The 24,169-nt window shown below is 46.5% G+C and overlaps 1 protein-coding gene across 1 annotated transcript in view; it reads left to right on the top strand.

The window, feature by feature from the left end:
• Positions 1-24,169, top strand: part of ECD (ecdysoneless cell cycle regulator) — a 285,220-nt gene that overhangs the window by 99,702 nt on the left and 161,349 nt on the right. Inside the window, exon 10 of the mRNA XM_078643094.1 lies at positions 22,864-22,970. Within this exon, the coding sequence (XP_078499220.1) occupies positions 22,864-22,970 (107 nt within the window). The remainder of the gene's footprint in view (positions 1-22,863; positions 22,971-24,169) is intronic.

Genomic DNA, 24,169 nt, shown 5'->3' with positions numbered 1-24,169 from the left:
TGCTAGACAAAGACAAAATGCATGGACTCTGCTGCCAAATGTGTTGCTGTACTTTCTGCCAATCATTAGCGTTTCATCAAATCTATTGGCCTGCTTTCCAGGTACGACCATGCTCACTGGGATGAGATTGAGGAGCTCTTCCAACATCTACCAGAGGAGTACCATAAGAGAGGGCATAAGCTGGTCTCAGAAGACAAGCTGATTTCCGACACCACCATTAGGTGTGCCTTAGATACTGCTGATGTGGCTGCTTGGGACATCAACTCCAGCCTACTCCTTCGCAGATACGCCTAACTCTGTGTCTGTGGCTTCAAGCTGGATATTCGACAGAAAGGTCCCAAGGCAGAATTCAGGCCCATACTGGATCTGAGACTGTTGAACAGGTTCATTCGAAAAGAAAAGTTTCGAATGTTAGCGCTCCATCAAATATTCCCTCAATTACATCAAGGCGACTGGATGTGTTCCATCGACCTGAAGGATGCATATTTTCATGTTCCAATCTCCAAAAGGCATTGCAGATTTCTCAGGTTTCAAGTGTCTGTTCATCACTACCAGTATGCAGTACTTCCATTCCGGCTGAAGTCCGCTCCCCGTACGTTTTCCAAGTATATGGCGGTGGTTGCTGCCTTCCTTCGAAAGCAAAGAATTTTAATTTATCCTTACTTGGACGACTGGCTCCTGAAGAGTTTGTCCCCGTCTCTGTTGGAAGATCATCTGTCCATATGTCTTCATCTCATGCACAGGTTGGGTCTCCAGGTCAACTTCAAAAAATCAATTATGAATCCTACTCAGCGGATCCATTACCTGGGTGCTCTTCTGGACACAGAAAGAGAAAACGTGTGTCCTTCGGAGGAGAGGTGGTTATCAATCAGAGGGAAGTGTCAACTGCTTCTTCAATCCACTTATCCGACAGTTAGTCAAGTATCTTCTCTTCTGGGATCCATGGCATCGTGCATCTTCATAGTTCCAAACGCAAGGTTGCACATGCGTCCTCTACAACAGTGTCTAGAAGACCAGTGGAGTCAGAGGATGGGATGTTGGGAGGATCGAGTTCTTCTTCATCAGTCCGCCAAGGACTCCATCAGGTGGTGGATGAAGAGATCACACTTGATGAGAGGTGTTCCGTTTCATCAAGACCCTCCGGTACAGACTCTGATCACGGACGCTTCACTCCAGGGTTGGGGTGCTCATATGGGCCCTCTGCAAGTACAAGGGCTTTGGTCCGACTCAGAGAAGGGCTATCACATCAACCTGCTGGAGCTGCGGGCTGTTCATCTAGCCCTCAAGTCCCGGTTTCCCTCATTCCAGACTCGGTCCCTCCTGGTTCAAACAGACAATACAACGACAATGTTTTATTTAAACAAGCAGGGGGGTACTCGGTCCAGGACTCTGTCCATAGAAGCCCAGACCATCTGGAATTGGTTACTGGCTAGAGACTTGTCGATAACAGCTGTACATCTGCCGGGAGTTCTCAATTCTCAAGCGGATTTTCTAAGCAGAGATTTCGTCGAGGCTCACGATTGGGTCCTCAACGAGGAAGTCACAAACAGTATTTTTCAGGCATGGGGAACACCAGATACCGATCTGTTCGCAGGCGCGGAAAACGCAAAATGCCCATCTTCGCGTCTAGGTTTCCCCAGAGCGGGTTTCAGGGGAATGCCCTTTTGATAGACTGGTGTCAGAACTTACTGTACGCTTTTCCACCGACCCCGTTGATACCAACAGTAATCAACAGGATGTACAGGACCAACTCCAGGATGATTTTGATTGCCCCAGAGTGGCCACGCCAATGGTGGTTTCCAGATCTCCTTCAGTTGTCGGAAGTACCACACAGGAGATTACCGTGTCGCCCGGATCTTCTGTCCAAACAGAAGGGGAGAGTGTTCCACCCCGTTCTGTCCTCCCTGCGCCTGGCAGCATGGCTCCTGAAGTCATCCAGTATGGACACTTGCAGTTGAATTCTGACTGTATGCACATCCTTAAGGAGGCAAAACGGCTTCTACAAGGAAATCCTATGGATTTAAGTGGAAACGATTTTACCTGTGGTGTGAAAGTAATGGGTTTGATCCTATCCATGGTCAGGAACAGGTGATTTTGCCCTACCTCTTACATTTAGCAAGATCTGGTCTTCGTTTTAATTCTATTAAAGTCCATCTTGCTGCGATCACAGCCTACAGAAAATCACCTACTCAAGTCTCCTTTTTTAGGATGCCTGTAGTAAAGGATTTACTGGAAGGTTTGAGAAAGGTGTATCCGCCAGTCAGGTCTCCTTCTCCACCGTGGGAGCTTAATGTGGTGTTCACTAAGTTAATGGGTGCTCCTTTTGAGCCGATACATAAATCTTCCTTGCAACACTTAACTTGGAAAGTAGCATTCCTGGTGGCTATTACTTCGGCTCGTAGAGTGAGCGAGATTCAAGCTCTGTGTTGCAAAGAACCGTTTACTGTGTTCCATTCCAATAGAGTGGTACTCAGGACGCATCCTACTTTTCTGCCCAAGGTAGTGTCAGATTTTCATATTAATCAAGTCATGACCTTGCCTACCTTTTTTCCAGATCCTGCTAGTCCTGCTGAAAGGGCTCTTCATTCCTTAGATTTGAAGAGAGTCCTTAAGTTTTATTTAGATAGAACAAAGACTTTGAGACATTCTGACCGTTTGTTCATTAACTATGGTCCTGTTAATACAGGCTCTGCAGCATCTAAGAGGTCCATTGCTAGATGGATTGTTTCATGTATTCTTCTAACTTATCAGTTGTCAAATAGGTCTTTGTCAGGAAGACCAAAAGCACATTCTACACGAGGAAAAGCTTCTACCATAGCTCTTCTCAGAAATGTTTCTATGGCAGAAATTTGTAAGGCAGCTACTTGGCTTCAGTGCATACTTTTACTCGCCATTATTTCCTTGACTCAGACACACAGGCAGATGCTCAGGTTGGGCAAGCATCTCTTAGAAATGTATTTGCTAATGCTACCTGAGAACTGTGTGTTTTCAGTTGTTGTTGTTGTTATTTTATCTGTTCGCCCGCGTTTTGTGGGTATGAGCTTGCTACTCTATTCAGTGCTTATGACTATTAATGAGTATCCCCTGGAAGAAAAGGGTTAGTTACTTACCTGTAATCCTAGTTATCTTCCAGGGGTATACTCGTTAAAGTCATAAGCACCCTCCCGCCTCCCCGGGCGAGCAGTAGCTTTATGATGGTACTATTGTGTTTATAGATGCAGATTCCTGCTACGTTTACTGTACCGTACAAAAGAACTGACCTAACTGTCACCTGTGGTGCATGATGGGAACAGAGTTCCCCTGGAGGCCTTAAAGGCAAAGTGTTCAGATTCTCAGATGGTGTCAGTCTGATTTTCTATACAGGGATAGTTTTTCTGTATGCAGCCTTCTTAGGCTAATTGCCTTTTATTACAAATTCTTTGATGAAAATAAAGGTTTTCTGCTGATTACGGAATGCTTTTGAGGCTCATGCCTTTTTATTGCATTATTTATATGATTTATTTTCATACTGCAGAAAATATGTAATTATGGCTTTATTAGCCTATGGGTTATGTTGGGCTGCATTTTTTATTGGTTATACATATATATGTGTATAATTTGTCTAGTACTATGTACTACTATTATATGTATTTACACATATATATATATATATATATATATATATATATATATATATATATATAACAGGAACTCCGAAATTCAGCGCAAACCAACAGGAAGCCAAATAACGAAATGGACCCTTGTAAGTTAGTTTCAGCGTTTTATTCCATTCTGTGCACCCTCTCGATCGCCATGACGCGTTTCGGGCCCTGGAGCCCTTGATCACATAACATGGTCTGAATTACACCCAGTGTTTTGTAGTGCTGGTTTTAGTCACATGATCCCAAACCTATAGAGATAGAAAAAATACTTCAGCCTGGACCAGATTGTGTAACCAACAACTTTTGCATTCCATTTGCGATTTACAAATCACCTTATCTCTCAATTAATATTGACAAGCGATCCCAAGAAATGTACAAAATTTTGCAATAAATATTCTAAAATTAGTATTTACATTTGTGCAAAAAATACAATAATGTACCTCAAACATATACAACCATTTTCTGTGCTATGTTCAATAATACTGCAGAAAATATGTAATTATGGCTTTATTAGCCTATGGGTTATGTTGGGCTGCATTTTTTATTGGTTATACATATATATGTGTATAATTTGTCTAGTACTATGTACTACTATTATATGTATTTACACATATATATATATATATATATATATATATATATATATATATATATATATATATATATATATATATTATATGTTCCGGGTTCCCGCTCATGGGCGGAGATTATTCAGTGCTTATGACTTTAATGAGTATACCCCTGGAAGAGAACTAGGATTACAGGTAAGTAACTAATCCTTATCTCACCGACTCTGTCAACGAGCCGCTGCTTGCACCGTTTCCTGTGGGCACCGCACTCTGAACGCCTCACTACATGCTGCAAGGACGTCACTGACTCTGTCACTGCCCGACCGGAACATCGACCGGCTCCTTCGCTGCACCGTGACATGCCAGCACTGCCACGAGCACTGTCTCACCCATAAACGCAGCCCTGGTCTCACCGACTCCTTCAACAAGCCGCTGCCTGCACCTAATAGTGAGGACATCGTCCGCCGCAATGCTCCGCTTCACAATGCAAGCGCAACGTTTGCCACGACCGACTCGCACCGATGTGTTGTTTGCAACAAGAAAGGTACTGTGTTGACGCTTTAGCTGGCCTGCATCGACGCGGTCGGCTGGAATTGTTATTCTCTGTCGTATTTAGTATCATGGTAGCCCCAGGAGGAGCTACAGAGTCCGAAGAACTGTGCTTTATTGATTTTCCTGCAATTTAAAGGTTATTTTTTACAAGTACTATTTATCAAGAGTATTGTATGTTGGATTTTTATGGTCTTGTTAGTTTAGATAAAGATTTATTATTTTTCTAAACTGATGTGGTGTCTATTTGTAGTGTTTTCTCTGTATTCCTGTATGCGTTCACAAATACTTTACACACTGCTTATGAGAAAAGCCTGTCTGCTCGTGCCAAGCTACCAAGGTGGTGAGCAGGGGTTATTTTAGGATTGTATCCCCCTTACCCTGGCTAGAAGCAAGGGTCCCTATTTGGACAAAGGTACCTACCTATGCCAACTAGAGACCCCCATTTCTAACACATAGCATGTGTATCTACAGCTACATATGCATTGAATGGAAAATGTTACTTACCCATCTGTTTGTGGCTTGTAGTGCTGTAGATTCACGCCTCCGGCTGTTGCAGCTATCATTCCTTCTTACTTCTCTTGCATGGTCCTCTTTCTATTTCTCTCACTTGTATCACTTTGCTCCACCTCCATCCTCACCCACCGTGTGGAGCCAATGACCATGCGCAATTGCAAGCAAGAAGTGGAGTCAACAGCGGCCCGTGCAGGCAAGAGCGGTGAGGCAATGGGTCCCAGCAATGTGGGTTTTCGACAGACGATGACAAGGGAAAATTAGTTATTTATTATTATTCACCTCGTGACTCAAGAAGAATTCTTCGAAGAAAATCAATTTGCACCCATCCAGGCCCAACGCTAGACGCCAGGAGCATGTGAATCTACAGCGCTACATGGCACGAACAGATGCTTACATAGTAGGTAACCATTTCCTTCTCAAAGGCAATCGTCCCCTCACTGCACATGTCTGAGAGACAAGTAAATCTCCACTAGCATTGTTAAAAATGTCAAAAAGGAAGGCACGTGCACAGAATACACACTTGCCCTTCTCCGAGTTGTATTTTCAATGACTGCACAGCTCCTGCTGCAATATCCTCCCTACGCACAGTTGTACTTGATATCGTGCTGATGCCATGCATGCCAATGTGGTGGATGCCTTTATCTGCTAGCAGTGTTTTTGTATTGAATGTTACATTGATTTGTGAAAATCCTCAATGAATAGATTTCTAATTTTTTTAAAAAAGGTCAAAAAGCATATTTTTTTCTTATGGTTAAAATCGCGTCCAGACTCAGAGTTGTACAGGAGCAGAATAATGAAACATTGTGCCTGATTTCATTATTAGAAATGCGCATTCATCAAAGAAAAGTTTGTTCAGTTTGCACAATTAAGCAATAACCTTTCCAAATCTGTAATACAAAAATTTAGGAAATTATTTATTCTCACACAACATTGAACTTTTGTCAATTCTAGCTCCATTTCAGACTTTTCAACCCTATGTATCATTCCTTTGACGGTATAAGTCCTCCATTGGATAAGCTAAATGTACACGGGTCAAGTCTGGATCTGTTAATAGCTCAATATCGCCATCTACTGGGCTTTTTTCTCAGTACCGATATAGGGCGTAGTTCTGTGTAAATCATTAATCTAGCCCACATATTAAAAACACACCGATAGTCAGATTACTTTTTCGGCCCCGAACGTTGCCTGCTTTAAAATAATAATACATTTCGCCATTATCTACCGAAGTACTTGCTCTTAGTCTCCTAGACTAATATTGGTTGGAACATGTTCTACTGCCCAAAATGCAATACCAGTAATGTCGCCATTATGTTTTAAATACACGTTAGGCCGAATCACATTTAAATTTGGCCTGTGTCAAAATTTAATCACACTGGCGTAATTGACGCAATTTGACGAATTTTGCATACAGAGGTTATGCCAGTACCCCAGGTCGTGTAATCTCGTATAGAAATTGTACTGGAAAATGTACTATGCGGGTAATTTTTAAACACGAGCGGCCTTTAGGTAGATTTTTTAAGAACAAAACAACAAATCCCTACACCAGTGGCTGCGTTTTGAACAATAGCGAATGGAAAACTCAAAATCACATTTTCGGATTGAATTTTTAACCGACCGGACCGTTTAGGTGATGTTTAGTGTGAGATGCTATTGCATAATTATGCGTTATTTTGTATAATTACACTACAGGAAATTATGCAGGTTTTGCACACCCCTAATTTAAAGTCTTTTATTGCTCTGAAATGTTAGGCTATCTGCACCTTTTGTTGGTGACTTGTACTTCCCACATACAATTTAAAACAAGAATATATGGTCACGTGAACCTCAACATTCAGTAAACAGTTCATAATTACCTTGATAAAAAGATCATCAGGTGATTGTCTTTATCAAAACATTTAAACAATTTGCCTTAATTTGAAGAAATTACAGTGACCACAAGTATAAAATCCATGCTGGGGTCTCGACTGATGAGACTCCAGTGTGTGCAGAATGCGGCAGCCCGCTTGCTGCTAAGTCTTCCGAGGCAGCCTCCAACAGGTCCTGCACTTGCTAAATTGCGTTGTATACCTCTGAAGAATAGGCTGTTCTTGAAAGCCATGTGATACTGCTATAGGGCCCTTAACAATAAGGGCCCTCAATATCTGCATTCTTTTATCAAGCCCTACTTTCCTAGAAATACATTTAGATCAGCTCGCTTATATTCCTACTGTAAAAAGAGCATGCATTGGAGACGCTCCTTCAGTTTTCTAGCACCCAAGATGTGGAATTCCCTCCCCCTCTCACTCAGACAGGAAAAAACTATAATTCCTCAAAATGTTTAAAACCTGGTTGTTCAGATCGATCTGATTAGGGCTGTCTTTTCAGCAGGTTGTCTGGTTCTGTAATTGAGAGCGAAAACTTAGTGCTGGGACACTTTGTCAGAAGTAACTAGGCGCTCTAGAAATTACTTTATTATTATTAGGAAGTGGTGGTAGTGTTTGGATTCAAATTGCTCGGGGGACGACAAATTTGATTGTATTACTACATCCTCTGTTTGGCAATTTGGTCAATGTAATTAGCAGTGACATCTGCTTTAGTATGTTACATAAGACGAAGAGCGTGTGTGGTGCACTAGCTTGTGTACTCATTCCTTCTAACGTCACTCAATTAATTTCACAAATTCTGTGTCCCCTCACCATTGTGGAGGGGGGGGGGAATATCTGCCTCAGTCATCACTGCACGAAGTGAGGGAGTCCAAAGTCTCCTCTGGTGTTTCTTTTTCATTCATTAGAGAAATAAAGCTTCCCCATGATAGTAAAATAACCCAAGCTCATCCACTCACTTGTACTCCAAATACCCCATACATGTACTGTTATATTCAATCACAGGGATGGGACCTTGTTCTAAAATGTACCACCCAAATGGAGATGTAGCACGCCAAGTTTTTTTAATGCTATATAAAAAAAAAACTCTGTATGCCAGAGTGTTCATCAAATATCGGAGAATATCCAGTAATCAAATAGAATTCATACTTCACATACAGTTTAAAATCAAGTACAGAATACACCAATGTTAAAATCTGGCGAAAAATTGTTATATATTAAGACAACAAACAGAAAACCAGGGACCCTTTTTGCATAGTTCTATGCGAGCTGTTGCACAAGCTGATTCAACATCACATATCTAGTTGTGTACTGGTAGGATAGTAATTAATTCCTTCCCAGGATTCCATGTAATTGGATTCAAGTTAACTGGCATCGACACGTTTCGGTAGTATATCATCCAATTAACAACCTTCATCAGGACTCAAAGATCAGGGACTTTTTCCTCCTGCTAGCAGAAAAAATAATCTATACAGAAAAGGAAAAACATATAAAAAGAAAGAAAGGGAGTTTTAGTTTCTACATTTATGGACCTTTTGGCCCTCTCCTCCCACCTCTTCGAACATCACCAATTTTTTCAAAAACAATTTTCAACGTAATTTATGTTACATGCTCGTAGAATTCTTTTGCACTACATCTCTATTTTTGATTGAAAGGTGGAACTCCTCCTGCTTAATACTAAAACCAAAGGAGAACCCCCCTTACATTCACACCATATTTACACTCCAAGTCAATATAGGCAAGATTCACAATCGCCACTCCTGGTGTAGTGTATCAAAAAACTCGAAAATGCTCATTTTAGTAGCATCAATGTCCTTAATACCACCACTTTCCAACTACCATATTCATGGTGGTAATGTTTCTAAGAAAGGAGAGAAGAAGGGATGTTCAACGTGTACTTTATACTTATAAGACACAGGGTCTTTCACAAACGATTTCTGTTTTTGGACCAAAGATTTTAAGAACACATCGGCATACTTGCTCAATGGTTCTAGTAGTGAGTCAATTGATGCTACTATCGGTCTTAAGGGGGGGGATCAAAAAGATTTTGATGTACTTTTAGGAGTCCATAAAGTGCAGGAATTTTAGGATTCCTATTGTATAAAAATTGGTACTCCTCTGTGCTTATCCACTCCTCATTTTTGGCAAGATCTAACAAGCCGCCCCCCTCTTCCTTCAATCTTTCTAGTCTGGCATGGGAAACTGTCTGGTAATGTTCAGGGTTACAGAGGAGTTCAAGTGCTCTACGTTCATAGTCTGCTGTATCAAAAAAAAAAAAAAACTATTGCCCCCCCCCCTTATTCGCTGACTTTATAGTAATACTTTTATCGACTGCCAAAGAATCTATTGCTTAGATAGATATAGATATAATATTAGCATTAGCAAAATAACTGTATTTACAGATGAGATGTACATGTTGCATAGAGAATCCTACCGTTAGGAAGATTACTGTATCTATAGGTGAGAGGTCCATTTCTTGAAAAGATAGGGACACCTGATGTTTTAATAGGCCCTGGGACATTAGGGCTGCCCATCCAAATACAGCTGCTTAATAATATAATATCATGTTACGAAGCAAGTGGGGAACCTTATTTCTCTATTATGGACATCGGCAAAATATATAGTCACGGAAACAGGTGGGCCAGGCAATGGATTTGGCCCTTAGTGGTTTATTGTATGCCTTAGAAGCAGTTTGGAATGATTGCTTAGGAAAGTGTTAAAAGCCGCAAAGGGTTTTCCATTTAGGTGATAACAATAATGTCTATGCACTTTATTTCACCTTAAGATGGCCGCCTGTCACGCGCAATGATAATGGGACAATGTGCATGTAGCCAATATAAAATATATCTTTATGGCATAAAATGGGCCAAGTTACAAACATAAATTATGATGGTTTATTTTATGCCAAAGGACCATTTTTGTGTGGGCGTATAGGAAAGGTATTCAACTGGTAAGAGGCTTATTTTAACAATAGTATTAATGTAGATGCATTTAACACGCATTTTAAAATGGCCGCCGGTCATGCGTAGAGAAAATGGAAAACAGAATGCCGGGAGTACACGCAAAAACTCCCTTTCCAGTCTGTCCGTCTTTAAAAACACAACCAGGTGTCCCGTGAGGCACTTACATTGAATTGACGTGATACTCCGATCTGATAGTGAATGAAATGGGGTCACCGAGTGTAGAATAGGGTTGTTTGACCAGGGGGTGGTAAGACCTGCAGTAGGAAGAGATAGTCCACGTCCCAAACAAACGTTAGGTTTTGGAAAAACGGGGCTATTCTGGCCTACTATATTTACAGTTGGGCTGCTACGGCACAATATACTTGGATGGCCATGTATATTTGGCCAAACATAACTTTTCCAGCAATGCTCTGGGGGCTTTAACACAGCTAGCAGAAAGTGTAATCTGCTAATTTGCAAGAATGGGCTAGATGGGGTGAATTCTCCTCCTGCTGGGCCGTTACGGGATTCGTGCTGTCCCCGTTAACAAGCTTTTCCTCACAGTCTTAATTGAAGATGCGCTGAGCCAGAAAATACAGTGATAAAACCCTCGTCTTAGCACTTCTTAAATGCAATCCATATACTAGAGATGTGCATCCTCCATTTAAAGGCAACAAAAGCTTATCCCGGTTAGAAACCGAATAAAAAATACTAGTATGTTATGTTTGTTTCCCCTTAGGTAACGATTTTTCAATATTTTGCCATCTTACTTTCTGGGCGGGAAACGGCAAAGGAGAGACTACCCCGAATCTGGTGGCAGGCGGGTACAGAATCAAAGTACCTGTATATAGTGCAGACAAGTTGTCCACCTTATGCATAAAGGTGTTTTCTGCTAGGAGATAAGATTCTTTTACTCCCATTGAGAAGGCATTTCTTGTATCTTATCAGTATAAAGTACACGTAGAACATCCCTTCTTCTCTCCTTTCTTAGAAACATTCCCACCATGAATATGGTAGTTGGAAAGTGGTGATATTCAGGACATCGATGCTACTAAAATTAGCATTTTGGAGTTTTTTAATGCACTACACCAGGAGTGGTGAGTGTGAATCTTGCCTAAATTGACCCTCTGGGCCGGTCACCCCACGCACCGCGCACACTCTCTGCGAGTGAGCAGGCTGCCCCCGATCCCGCCGAGTGCCGCCGCTGCCCGCAGCTGTGCTCCTGTTGTATTTGCTCTCACTCTGTCTCTGCGCTGTTCCCCGTGTTAATTCCTTCGTGAGTCACCTCGCTCTAAGCATCACTGTACTGTATTGTAATTTCCTCTGTTGTGCCCGTGCCCTCTGATTTACGTTCTGTATTGTCACCTCGCTCTAAGCATCATTGTTCTGTTTTGTATCTTTCTCCGTTGTGCCCCTGCCCTCTGACTTGCGTTTTTTGTTCCCCCCTGGTGTAGCCAGCCCCGGTCGCATTTCCCGCCTGCTCCCCGCCGCTGCCCCCCTGCGGCCCACCCCCTTCCCTCTCTCTCCCTTCCCATTCGCCGCCCCGCTCCCGCCTCCCAGCTGCTCCTCCCTCCCACTGAGCATCTAATAGCAGAGTGCTCGCAGTGGTGGGCAGTGACCTCTAACCCTCTGGGCCGGTCACCCCACGCACCGCGCACACTCTCTGCGAGTGAGCAGGCTGCCCCCGATCCCGCAGAGTGCCGCCGCTGCCCGCAGCTGTGCTCCTGCTGTATTTGCTCTCACTCTGTCTCTGCGCTGTTCCCCGTGTTAATTCCTTCGTGAGTCACCTCGCTCTAAGCATCACTGTACTGTATTGTAATTTCCTCTGTTGTGCCCCTGCCCTCTGATTTACGTTCTGTATTGTCACCTCGCTCTAAGCATCATTGTTCTGTTTTGTATCTTTCTCCGTTGTGCCCCTGCCCTCTGACTTGCGTTTTTTGTTCCCCCCTGGTGTAGCCAGCCCCGGTCGCGTTTCCCGCCCGCTCCCCGACGCTGCCCCCCTGCGGCCCCACCCCCTTCCCTCTCTCTCCCTTCCCATTCGCCGCCCCGCTCCCGCCTCCCAGCTGCTCCTCCCTCGCTCCGCCCCCCCACTCTCCTCTAATGGCAGAGTGGCAAACGCGCAGCGTTGACGCGCAGCGGGCGCGCCGATTGTGTGCCGAAGGCGCGCCAAAGGTAAGCCCGTCTGCGCCCGTCCGCGCCTGGACCGCGCCTAGCGCCCGAACCCTCTGGCCCCCGCAGACATCAGCCCCCCGCCGGACCTACAACTCCACCGCACTCAACACCGGCCGGATCCCGGGATGCTACCGAGCCACCCCGAGACGCACCCACGGACCCTTCAGCTGCCACTCCTGCAAGTTCACCTGCATCCGGACCTGCACCGCACCCGCCAAGCCGAGCCCCAACAACAACCACCTGAAGTGCCTCCTGCTCAACACCCGCTCCGTCCACAGACATGCTGTCGAACTCTGGAACCTCCTTGACACCACATCCCCAGACGTCCCCTTCCTCACGGAAACCTGGATGAACGCCTCCTCAGCACCCGACATCGCCATCGCCATCCCGGACGTATACAAGATCACCCGGAGGGACCGCGGCAACCAGACCGGAGGAGGCATCGCCATCATCCACAGGAACACCATCCGCATCACTAACCACTCTGACGAGCCGCCGAACACCTGCACTTCCAGATCCACACCGACCCCAAGACCACCCTCAGAGGCACCCTCATCTACAGACCCCCGGGACCACGCACACAATTCAGCGAAGACATCACCGACTTCATCAGCCCACACGCCCTCCCCTCCGCTGACTACATCCTCCTCGGGGACCTCAACTTCCACCTGGAGAACAACAACGACCGCAACACAACCACCCTGCTGGACCACCTCGCCAACCTCGGTCTCAAGCAGCTGGTGACCACCCCCACCCACTACGCCGGACACACACTCGACCCCGTCGTCTCATCCAGCAAGGACATCGTCTTCAGCCACGCCACCGGACTCCACTGGACGGACCACAGCTGCATACACTTCAGCTTCAGAAGAACAACGGTCCACCACCACCAGCAACAAGTTGCACGCAGAAGCTGGAACAAGATCACAGCCGACCAGCTCGCCGCATCCCTGAGCCAGTACCCCCCCACCAGGTCAGAGGACCCCAGCCAGGCCGCTGACAACCTCACGAAATGGATCAGCAACTGCGCAGACGACCTCGCCCCACTGAAGACCCCGCCCAGCAGACCCGGCAGTAAGAAAGCACCCTGGTTCACCGACTAACTCAAGAGCTCCAAGAAGAACTGCCGAGCCCTCGAAAGAGCCTGGCGCAGAGACCCAACACCAGACAACATGACCACCCTCAAGCTCGCCACCCGAAAACACCATCAACTGATCCACGCCACCAAGAAAATTGCATTCAAGGAACGACTGGACAACAACGCTCACAACAGCAAGGAACTCTTCAACATCGTTAAAGAGCTCTCCAACCCCAACGCCGGAAACAACGACATCACCCCATCGCAAGACCTCTGCAACTCCCTCGCCTCCTACTTCCACAACAAGATCGCGGATATTCACAACAGCTTCAGCACACAACCAACGCTCCCCACGACCACACCTACGCCCCCCATCACCACCATCCGCACGATGAACACCATCCACTCCGGATCTCCATACGACCCCTGCCCTCACCACGTCTTCAACAAGGCCGACGCTGTCATCGCACCCCACCTGCGGGACATCATCAACACCTCCTTCGACACCGCAACCTTCCCGGAGAGCTGGAAGCACGCCGAACTCAGCGCTCTACTGAAGAAACCATCAGCGGACCCCACCGAACTCAAAAACTACCGCCCCATCTCGCTCCTCCCGTTTCCAGCCAAAGTCATCGAGAAGACCGTCAACAAGCAACTGGCCGCCTTCCTCGAGACGAATGGATCCCTTGACCCCTCGCAGTCTGGCTTCCGGGCCAACCATAGCACCGAGACCGCCCTCATCGCAGCCACCGATGACATCCGAGCCCTGCTCGACAACGGGGAGACAGCAGCCCTCATCCTCCTGGACCTCTCCGCGGCATTCGACACTGTGTGCCACCGCACCCTAGTGCAGCGCCTCAGCAACGTCGGAATCCAGGAGAAGGCACTGGATTGGATCATCTCCTTCCTCGCCGGAAGGACACAGAGAGTCCGCCTACCCCCGTTCAGATCAGAAGCCACCGAAGTCATCTGCGGCGTCCCTCTGGGCTCCTCGCTCAGCCCCACCCTCTTCAATGTCTACATGAGCCCCCTTGCGGCCATCGCACGCAAACACAACCTCAACATCATCTCCTACACCGACGACACTCAGCTGATCCTCTCCCTCACCAACGACCCCACCACCGCCAGAGCCAACCTACACGAAGGGATGACAGACGTAGCCGAGTGGATGACGACCAGCCGCCTGAAACTGAACTCAGACAAGACGGAAGTCCTCATCCTGGGCCCCTCACCCTCCGCCTGGGACGACTCCTGGTGGCACCCCGCCCTGGGCAGCGCACCCAAACCAACAGACCACGCACGCAACCTGGGCTTCATCCTGGACTCCTCCCTCTCCATGACCAGACAAGTCAACGCCGTCTCCTCGTCGTGCTTCAATATCCTCCGCATGCTACGTAAGATCTTCCGGTGGATCCCCACCGAGACCAGGAAGACGGTCACCCAGGCCCTCGTCACCAGCCGATTGGACTACGGCAACGCCCTCTACGCTGGAAACACCGCCAAGCTCCAGAAGAGACTCCAGCGGATCCAGAACGCCTCGGCAAGACTCATCCTCGACATCCCCCGACACAGCCACATCTCCGGACACCTCAGAGACCTGCACTGGCTCCCGGTCAACGAGAGAATCACCTTCCGTCTCCTCACCCACGCTCACAAAGCCCTACACAACCAAGGCCCTAGATACCTCAACAGCCGCCTCAACTTCTACACTCCCACTCGCCAGCTGCGATCGTCCAGCCACGCCCTCGCCGCCGTCCCCCGCATCCGAAGAGCCACAACAGGAGGAAGGTCCTTCTCCTACCTGGCCGCCAAGACCTGGAATTCCCTCCCGACCCACCTCCGCCTGACCCTAGACCACCTCGCCTTCAGGAAGCAGCTCAAGACCTGGCTGTTCGAGCAGTAGCGGACCCCCCTCCCCAGTGCCTTTTGACCCTCCGGGTGAGTAGTGCGCTATATAAATGTTCTGATTGATTGATCGATTGAGTGTAAGTGTGGTGTGAATGTAAGGGGGGTTCTCCTTGGATGTATGATGTTACAACGCATACTTTTACATCGCATGCCTTTACAACGCGGTATTTACAACGAATACCATTACAACGCATAGTGCTTTGGGGCGCTGGATAGTAAATAGTTTAATTTACTATTCCAACTCCAGTCCCCGTGGACACTAGGGAAGGTGTTGGACAGTAAATTAAACGTATTCCCTATCCTAGAGCGCCCCCCAGCGCAATGCGTTGTAATGGTTTGCGTTGTAAAAGTTGCGTCGTAAAGGCACTGCGTGGTAAAAGTTGCGTTGTAAAGGATGTTTCCTGTTCTCCTTTGGTTTTAGTACGAAGCAGGAGGGGTTCCACCTTTCAATCAAAAATAGAGATGTAGCACAAAAGAATTCTACGAGCATGTAACATAAATTACGTTGAAAATTGTTTTTGAAAAAATTGGTGATGTTCAAATAGGTGGGTGGAGAGTGTGAGAAGTTGGCCTGATATGTGATGCTCACTAGTTCTAGTGATCACCTTGTATCAGTCCAAACAACCCTTATGGTGATTGGTTGTAAGTCAACCTTATAGACCAGCTATCCTAATGGTAGCATGGACAAAGCAGTCTTAGGCTAAACTCTTTTGGCACGTGAAGCCAGCTGTTTTACCACAATATAACCCCTTGAATACCAGATGCAAGGACACCACACAGGTTGTTATGAAAATAAACAATATATTTATTAATAAAAAACTCCTCTGAACTCTTTATGAGATCAGAGGGCTAAGCACATGACAATCTCTTAGGAAAAATACGATAAGTTGCACAAAATTACAATGGTGCCCTAGGGGCACGGCAAACCATATACTAAGTAAATGGTATAAGGAAATCGATAGAAGGAATGGAGCTGTCCAGAGGCTTTAGGATCGCTGGGACTACGCTACCCTAACTTTAGGTAAGTAATAGGAGGCCCACGGAACGCGTGTGCAGAGTGTGAACTCACACGCGAGATGCGTAACAACGTCTATGGACAGTACAGTTCAAGAAAAAGGTCAGTACGGACAATCCTGACTAGGTAGGACTGAAACTACTGTGAATCTGGACACTAGGAGAGTCAAGCTACCCTTGAGCACCGAAATGCTCTCGTTACCTCACCCACGGGCTACGGGTGCATAGGTGCGAAGTCGTGTCGGGTTTCTGCGTTGAAGTCTATGGAGCCTGGAAGTGAAGATGCTGCAGGTGACCAGGAGGAAGATGTCCGGTGCGATCCACGGGTGGATCGAGGAAGAAGAGGACCTGAAAGCAGAGGGGACAGTGTTCAAAGTCACTAGCCAGTGACCGGTGTGGAACCAGGAGGGAACCAGATGCTGTCGTCGCGATCAGGTGAAGAGTGGACGCTTGTCTCTGCAGCCACGTGGACCAGTTGGTGTCTTCGATGACCAGGATGGAGGCACGAGCTGTCCCACGCAGGCTCTCGCTGTCGGCGGTGTCGGATCCGGATTTGGAGTCAACAGGCCTTGGCAAAGGCAACCCACGCGGTGAGTGGAAACGGCGTCTTGAGTGGACCAGGAGGGTCCGGGGTGCTCCTCTTTTGGAAGGGAACAAGGGCCAGTCTGGAGCAACCAGACCAGCAGTGAAGAATTCAAGGTTCGTCGTCTAGGAGGGCACTAGCCAGCCGTCAAGTGACCAGACAACGCGTCGAGCAGCAAACAGGCAGAAGGGCCCCACGCAGATCTCGTGGATGCTGGAGGGCTGATCTTCGGTGCAGGAGCTGCTCGGGGCTGGGGCTTCTCAATCCCCAAAGCACTTGGTTGAGTTTACCTTGGGAGTCGTGCTGGAAGCGAAGTGCAGTTTCTTTCAAGTTGGCCGGTCCCACGTGTCTCGTCGCACCCACGGGTCTCAGCTTTGCTGCAGATGTGAGTTGAGGTCGGAGAGGTCTGGAAATCTGGGTCTCGTCGGGCTCTGAAGTCTGGATCCTCGAGGGAAGACGACAAAGTGAAGCCGCTGGACGCTTGATGGTGCCTGCAGTTGCAGGGTGGACACTCCTTGCCCACAAGGGAGATTTCTTCAGTCTTCTGTGGAGCAGAACGTCGAAGTCCAGAGTTTCTTCTTGTAGAGTAGTTCAGGATTAATCTAATTTGGAATGGGACCATGTAGGAAGGTGGATACCTGACTATGGTTACCCCAGATTTTTTTGCCTTGTGTTTAGCTGGTTTTCGACTTAGTTGGCCTGGGATCCTGCTAATCAGGGTCCCAGGCTATCTGCTCTCTCTTTAAATGGACTCCATGTACTATAGGTACATAACCAATTTGGTACTGGACTCCTTGTCAGCCCCTATACAGTGCACTATAGGTGCCAAGGGCATAGGTGCATCCAAGGCCTACCAGGGGCTGCAGCATATCTTTTGCCACCCCTGGCTGGTACTTAAATCGACACAATTGGCTGTTCACACAGCTGGGGCAAGGTGGTGTAATCACCCCTTGCTTAGATATAGTATACCTATATCTAAACCTATATCTGGACACATATATACCTATCAGTCACTCCTATGGCAGGCCTTTACAATCCTGGAGGCAGAGTGCTTGGTTTTATGTGAGATGGTGCTCTAGCATGAGCTGAGCCTGTCTGCAGTGTTCGGAACCATTTCCTTACTGCTGTTCCAGTGATACTGCCATACCATATACTCTTAAGTGCATTATAATCCTCGCGGTTAATGCTAACTTTGGTTTGACTTTATCAAAACATGTCGTGTTTGGTGTCATACATTTTGGAATACTACCCCCTCGCCAATTCTGGCGACGGGGGTAACATTCCACCCTTCTAGAGGGAGAAGACATGTTACTTACTGCAAATGCGGTTAATCCTAACCAGAGCCCCAGCATCACAAAATGGATGCTGATGCCACAGACACATGTCTGACCTCCTGCTGCTGACCGAAACTTGGCAGAGGACGCCTGGACAAAGGGTTTCCTGTCACAGGGAGGTGTCACACCACCCCAGATAGGAGATAGTGGATTGTAGCAGGGAGGGTTGAAAGAAACTAGACACTGCCTGGGGCGCACAAGGTGTCCCTTGGCAGATTCCAGTCAAACCGGTTCTGGGGCGCTCCAGCCCCAGTCCTGGCGGCAAACTGGACAAAGGAAAGGGGTGTAACCACCCCCTTCCTGGGTCCCACCCATAGGAGGGACCTAGCAGGTAATCCAGCCCCCAGATTTGGAATATAGGTGGGAGCAGTGCCAATGCACATCAGATTATCCTGACTGAAACTTATGAAACGAAACTCTGGACCCTTCGACATCCCACTCGACGTGGAAGACTGAAGAATCTCCCTTGTGGTCAAGGAGTGACCACCCTGTGCAAACAGGCACCATCCAGCACCTCGACGTTTGCTTTGTTGCAGTTCCCGCCGGAACTCGAGCGACAGAGACCGACAAGAGCCAGCTATCCTGCCTTCCAACAGCCCGATCCACAGTCCATGCAGAGCTGGGACCCGTGGAGGCGACCTGAAGCGTGGGAGCGGCCATCTTGAATAAACCACGAAACGCTGACCGTGCAGCACCCGAGGCTCCCTCGAAGCTGTGCATTGGAGTTTGAGAAGCTCCAGCCTCGAGCAGCTTTTGCACCAAAGCTCACCCCTCTACACTCGACGAGTGCTGCGTGGGGCCCTTTTGCATTTTCCTGCTCGATGCGTTGGTCCGGTCGCTTGCCCGTTGGCTAGTGGCCCCAGAGCCGACGAACCTTCAAACTTGAACAGCTGGTCTGGTTGCTCCAGACTGGCCCTCGCTCCCCTGAAAAGGAGCACCCGCTCAGACCTTGCTGGTCCGAGTATTAAGCCATCTTCGAATCCTGCGTGGGTTGCCTTTGCCAAGGCTTGTTGACTCAGATCGTGAAGCCGACACCGCCAACAGCGAGAGCCTTCGTGGGACAGCTCGTGATTCACTCCAGACATCCTCGGTGCCCCAGAGTCCACGTGGCAGCGGAGACAAGGCACCCGACATCGACCTGATTGCGCCCGACATTGCCTCGTTCCTTCCTGGTTCCTTCCTGGTCACTGGCTAGTGACCCAGACTCTGCCCCCTCTGCTTTCAGGTACCCTTCAGCTTCGATCCACCCTTGGATCGCACTGGACACTTCTCTCCTGGACGCCTGCAGCATCTTCATCCTCAGGCACCATCGAACTGCGTGACTAAACCCGACACAGATTGGCACCTGTGCACCCGCTTCCTGTGGGTGAGGTAACTTACTAGCGCCGGTGTACCCACACTGGTACACACCTCTAGTGCCTAAGTCCAAAGTTTGGTAGTCCTAGTCCAGTCGGAAGACTCCTTTTGCAATAACTTTGTAACTTTTACGCACCATTGACTTTACATTGGTGCAAGCCGTGCTTCCCGCACTGCACCCGAATCCCGCGGGCTACTCCCGTCCTAACTGTGGTTAGTCCAGTGTAGCCCCAGCGATTCACAAGGCCCTAGGCCTTACCTCCCATCGATTAGTGATTGTTATACCACTTTTTTGATGTATGGTTTTTAGTGGCCACCGGCCTCATCCAAAAACGTGCAACTTGTCTATGTTATACTGTGCTTTTATTTAAACGCTTGTGCTTCATTGCTCATAAAGAGTAGTGGGGATTATTCTAAGAATAAATACATATATTTTGATAATATATAACTTGTGTGGTGTCCTTTCATTTGATATTACAGGATTGTATATGGTAAAACAGCTGGCTTCACATGTCCTTTGGAGTTAAGCCTTTAAGGCTGCTTAGTCCATGCTACCCCTAGGATAGCTTGTCTATAAGGTTGACTTACAACCACCACCATAAGGGATTGTTTGGACTGATACATGGTGCCCACAGAACTGTGGACATCATATACCAGGCCAACTACTCACAGACCAGCTCCTACCTTTATCCTGCTAAAGGGGGCTGTACTGGTGACTAGGTCCCTCCCCTGGGTGGGACCAGGAAGGGGGGTGGTTACACCCCCTATCCTTAGTCCGGTTTCGCGCCAGAGCTGGGGCAGGGATGCCCCAGCAACTGGTTTGAACCGGTGTATGCACAGGACACCTTGTGTGCCCCGGGCATGTCTCATTCCTTTCAGGCCTATCCTACCCAATACACAAAATCCTGTCTGCGGTGGTGCTAGCACCTCCCAAGGCAGGAAACCCTTTGTCCAAGCCTCCCTCGCTGGAAGGACACCCAGCAGCAGGAGGTCAGACTTGTGTCTGTGGTGGCAGCATCCATTTTGTGATGCCAAGGCTCGAGTTAACTTTAACCGGGGGTCACGGTTACATACATTTCGTGTCCCTCTAGAAGGGTGGAATGCTACCCCCGTCGCCGGAATTGGCGAGGGGGTAGTATTCCAATTCGTATGACACCTTACTCGACATGTTTTGATAATGCTATACCAAAGTTAGCATTTAACCGCGAGGATTATAATGCACTTAAGAGTATATGGTATAGCGTTATCATGGAACAGCTATAAGGACTTGGTTCCGCAAGCTGCAGACAGGCTCAGCTCATGCCAGAGCACCAGCTCACATAATTCCAAGCACTCTGCCTTCAGGATTGATAAGGCCTGCCATAGGAGTGACTGATAGGAATATATGTGTCCATTTTAGGGTTAGATATAGGTATACTATATCTACAGCAAAGGGTGATTACACCACCTTGCCCCAGCTGTCTTACCAGCCAGTTGTGTCTGTTTAGATGGCCAGCCAGGGGTGGCATAATACATGCTTCAGCCCCTGGTAGGCCCTGGGTACACCTATGCCCTGGGTACCTAAGGTACACTGTACAGGGACTGATAAGGGGGCCCAGTACCAATTGGTAAATGCACCTAAAGTACATGGATGTCAATTTAGAGAGAGAACAGCTAGGCTGTGGGTCTGATTAGCAGGCCCACAGCCAGGGAAAGTCGTAAACCAGTGAAGCAAAAAGCAAAAATCTGGTGTGACCATAGGATTGCAGACCCCACTCTCCTACAGAGAGGGCCAAAAGGTCCATAAATGTAGAAATTAAAACTCCCTTTCTTTCTTTTTAAATGGTTTTCGTTATCTGTATAGATTATTTTTTCTGCTAGCAGGAGGAAAAATCCCTGATCTTTGAGTCCTGATGAAGGTGGTTGTTAATTGGATGATATACTACCGAAATGTGTCGATGCCAGTCAACTTGAATCCAATTAAAAGGAATCCTGGGAAGGAATTAATTACTATCCTACGAGTACACAACTTGATATGTGATGTTGAATCAGCTTGTGCAACAGCTCGCATAGAACTATGCAAAAAGGGTCCCCCGTTTTCTGTTTGTTGTCTTGATTTATAACAATTATGTCGCCAGATTTTAACATTGGTGCATTCTGTACTTGATTTTAAACTGTATGTGATGTATGAATTCTATTTGATTACTGGATATGCTCTGAAATTTGATGAACACTCTTAGGTGGCTGTCATTTTGGGGACATACAAGCCAGACAATTCTAAAAACTAAAGACAAAGGGGAATCCACAGTGATGTGGTCTCCATAAATCTAAACATTTTTTATTGCCCAGAATCCTGTGTAAATGTCAAGATAAGGATAAAGAAAATCACAACATCTTAAGTTTTCTGTGACTGAAAACTCCGGAACGTCAAGCATTTGCAAAAGTAATACCTTTAAATGTTCCCACAGTTCTCCCGATACAAATGATACCCCACATGTGTGTTTTGGCCTATTGCATGAAAAAGAAAAGGATAAGAAAAGGGCATGGCATCCAAGAAAGCAACACCACCTTGGGCTACTGCAAATGTCTACTGTTCAGAAAGGTCAGCAATTTATGGATTTTACCAGATACCAGACTACTGTATGCCCAGTTAGGTGTGTCTCTATGCCACACCAAGTAGCCAAACATTTTCTGGATTTTGTCTTAGTGTAGGAAAAAAATCCAAGCAGCATCAGTCTCTCCTAGCTCAACGGCAAGGAGGCAGACATCGCTTGAATTTTACTTAGCCTAAGAAAAAAAAATATCTGCTACCGACTTGGGCACAGAAGCAGAAAAAATCCAGATACTGTGTGGATTTTTTTTAAAGCTAAAAAAAAATCTAAACAGTGCCTGGATCTTTGCTGGAGTGCAGACAAACAATATTTTCATATGTGCATGCCAGGGTTGCACAATAGGTATACAAAACAGCGATGGATGGAATGCTTGAATTAATCTCGGCCACTGGTAATCACTCAGGTTGCATCCCAATCCATGTTCACCAGGCCCAATACTATTAGACTGTGTTTAGCAAACTAATGGGTGTAGTACATGAGGAGTGGAACACACAAGGGTATATTTTACTTACTTTCGGTGGGCGGCCCATTGTTCCTCTATAGGACACACTGTTTAAAAATTGTTTTATTACGTTCTCGGTATACGGTCCTTGTATTTTGCTCTTAGTTGAGCAAAAGGCATCAACACATAAATGTTTCTAAAAGAAGATAACTTTTTTTCATTTTTTTTTTATCAAAATGTAAAAAAGTAAGTTTGAGTTTTTATTTTGAATTTGTGTTTTTTTTTTCTTTTCCTTTTTTTGTATAGCTCTGTTGCCATGAGCCCAGGTGATTCAGTCTTATCAGCCCTGAAGACACTGACTATTAACGTGGAGGAATTTAAAAGCGAGGAAATTAATCTACCCCCAGAAGATGGTATGTACAAGGACAAGATGCTTACTGACTAAATAAAGCAGAGTAGCCTAGACAGTACATTTTAGCACCCATTTGATCATGTTAAAAAGAATGCAGCCATAGAGGATGAAGTGAGGTAGCTCCAATGATGCTGGTTGTACAAAGCCAACACCTTGCTCAAGAAAATCTTTCACAAACCTTTTGTAAAAGGAGAGGGAAGGGGATAAAGGGCAATGTTAGCAGGTAGAGTATTGTGCAAATGCATACAAACCTGGTACAGGTATTTGTGCAGAATACACAAAACTAGGCCAGTATGTGCATGTCTTGGTATGTTGAGCAAGATAGCAGCTGCGGCAGACTGGATGGGCTATTGAAGGAAAAGCGCTGGATATTTTATGTCATGCTATGTAGAAATGCAGAGCTCTTGCTACTATTTGTGTTGTCAACAAAGCTTCCAGGATCTAGGTTCCTTTTGGGTTATAGGGCAACCATTGACCGCAGGTAGGATAGGCACTGTATTTTGTTGTGCTGTGCATATCTTTAAGGACAGTAATATGAATAGTGACCGGCGAGGTTTGAATAGTCTAGTATATGCTTTAATGATGGATTATTTTAGATATTGAAAATCTACATCCTGTTACGAATGTTTGTGATTTGTGGGCCTAATGACCTAATGGCTTCTTTATTTCTGCTGGATTGCAGAGTTGACCGTTGTTATGCTTTGTGTAGCTGTTGAGTTTTGCTGCATCTATACCCATTATGTGGCCTCCATGTAAAGATATGGGCTTTTGGGTGGGGTCAATTTAAGTTAACGTATTCTAGAGTAGTATCTTCTGATATGGAGGAGCCACTGAAGTGGTAAACGATATAGCTTGAAGCCACGTTGTGTGCTTTATGATGTAAATGGATGTGTCCTATGTTTTCTGTATGTGTAGGGTGATGTGCAAATGTAAATTGCAATGTACTGCAGAGCTTTTTTTTTATTTTTAATAAACCTTTATTGTTACTTGAGTCAGTTACAGTCACAGGCCTACAGACCATCACGGTCGGCCATCAGGACAGATGCGGTCAAATCAAATCGATTAAGCCATAAAAATGCAGAAAGCCGCCTTCCAAACGCTCCGTTGTAACTCAGGAGAATGTTCGTACCACATTGATAACAGGATTAAAGAAGGTTTCTTTTAAAATTAAAGATAGAGCAGGATCCGATGCCGTACAAT

This window comes from Lissotriton helveticus, chromosome 5_1 (assembly GCF_964261635.1).
Source record: "Lissotriton helveticus chromosome 5_1, aLisHel1.1, whole genome shotgun sequence".
NCBI lineage: Eukaryota > Metazoa > Chordata > Amphibia > Caudata > Salamandridae > Lissotriton > Lissotriton helveticus.
Note: the sequence above shows the minus strand (reverse complement) of the source record. Positions and strands in the feature narration are given on the sequence as shown.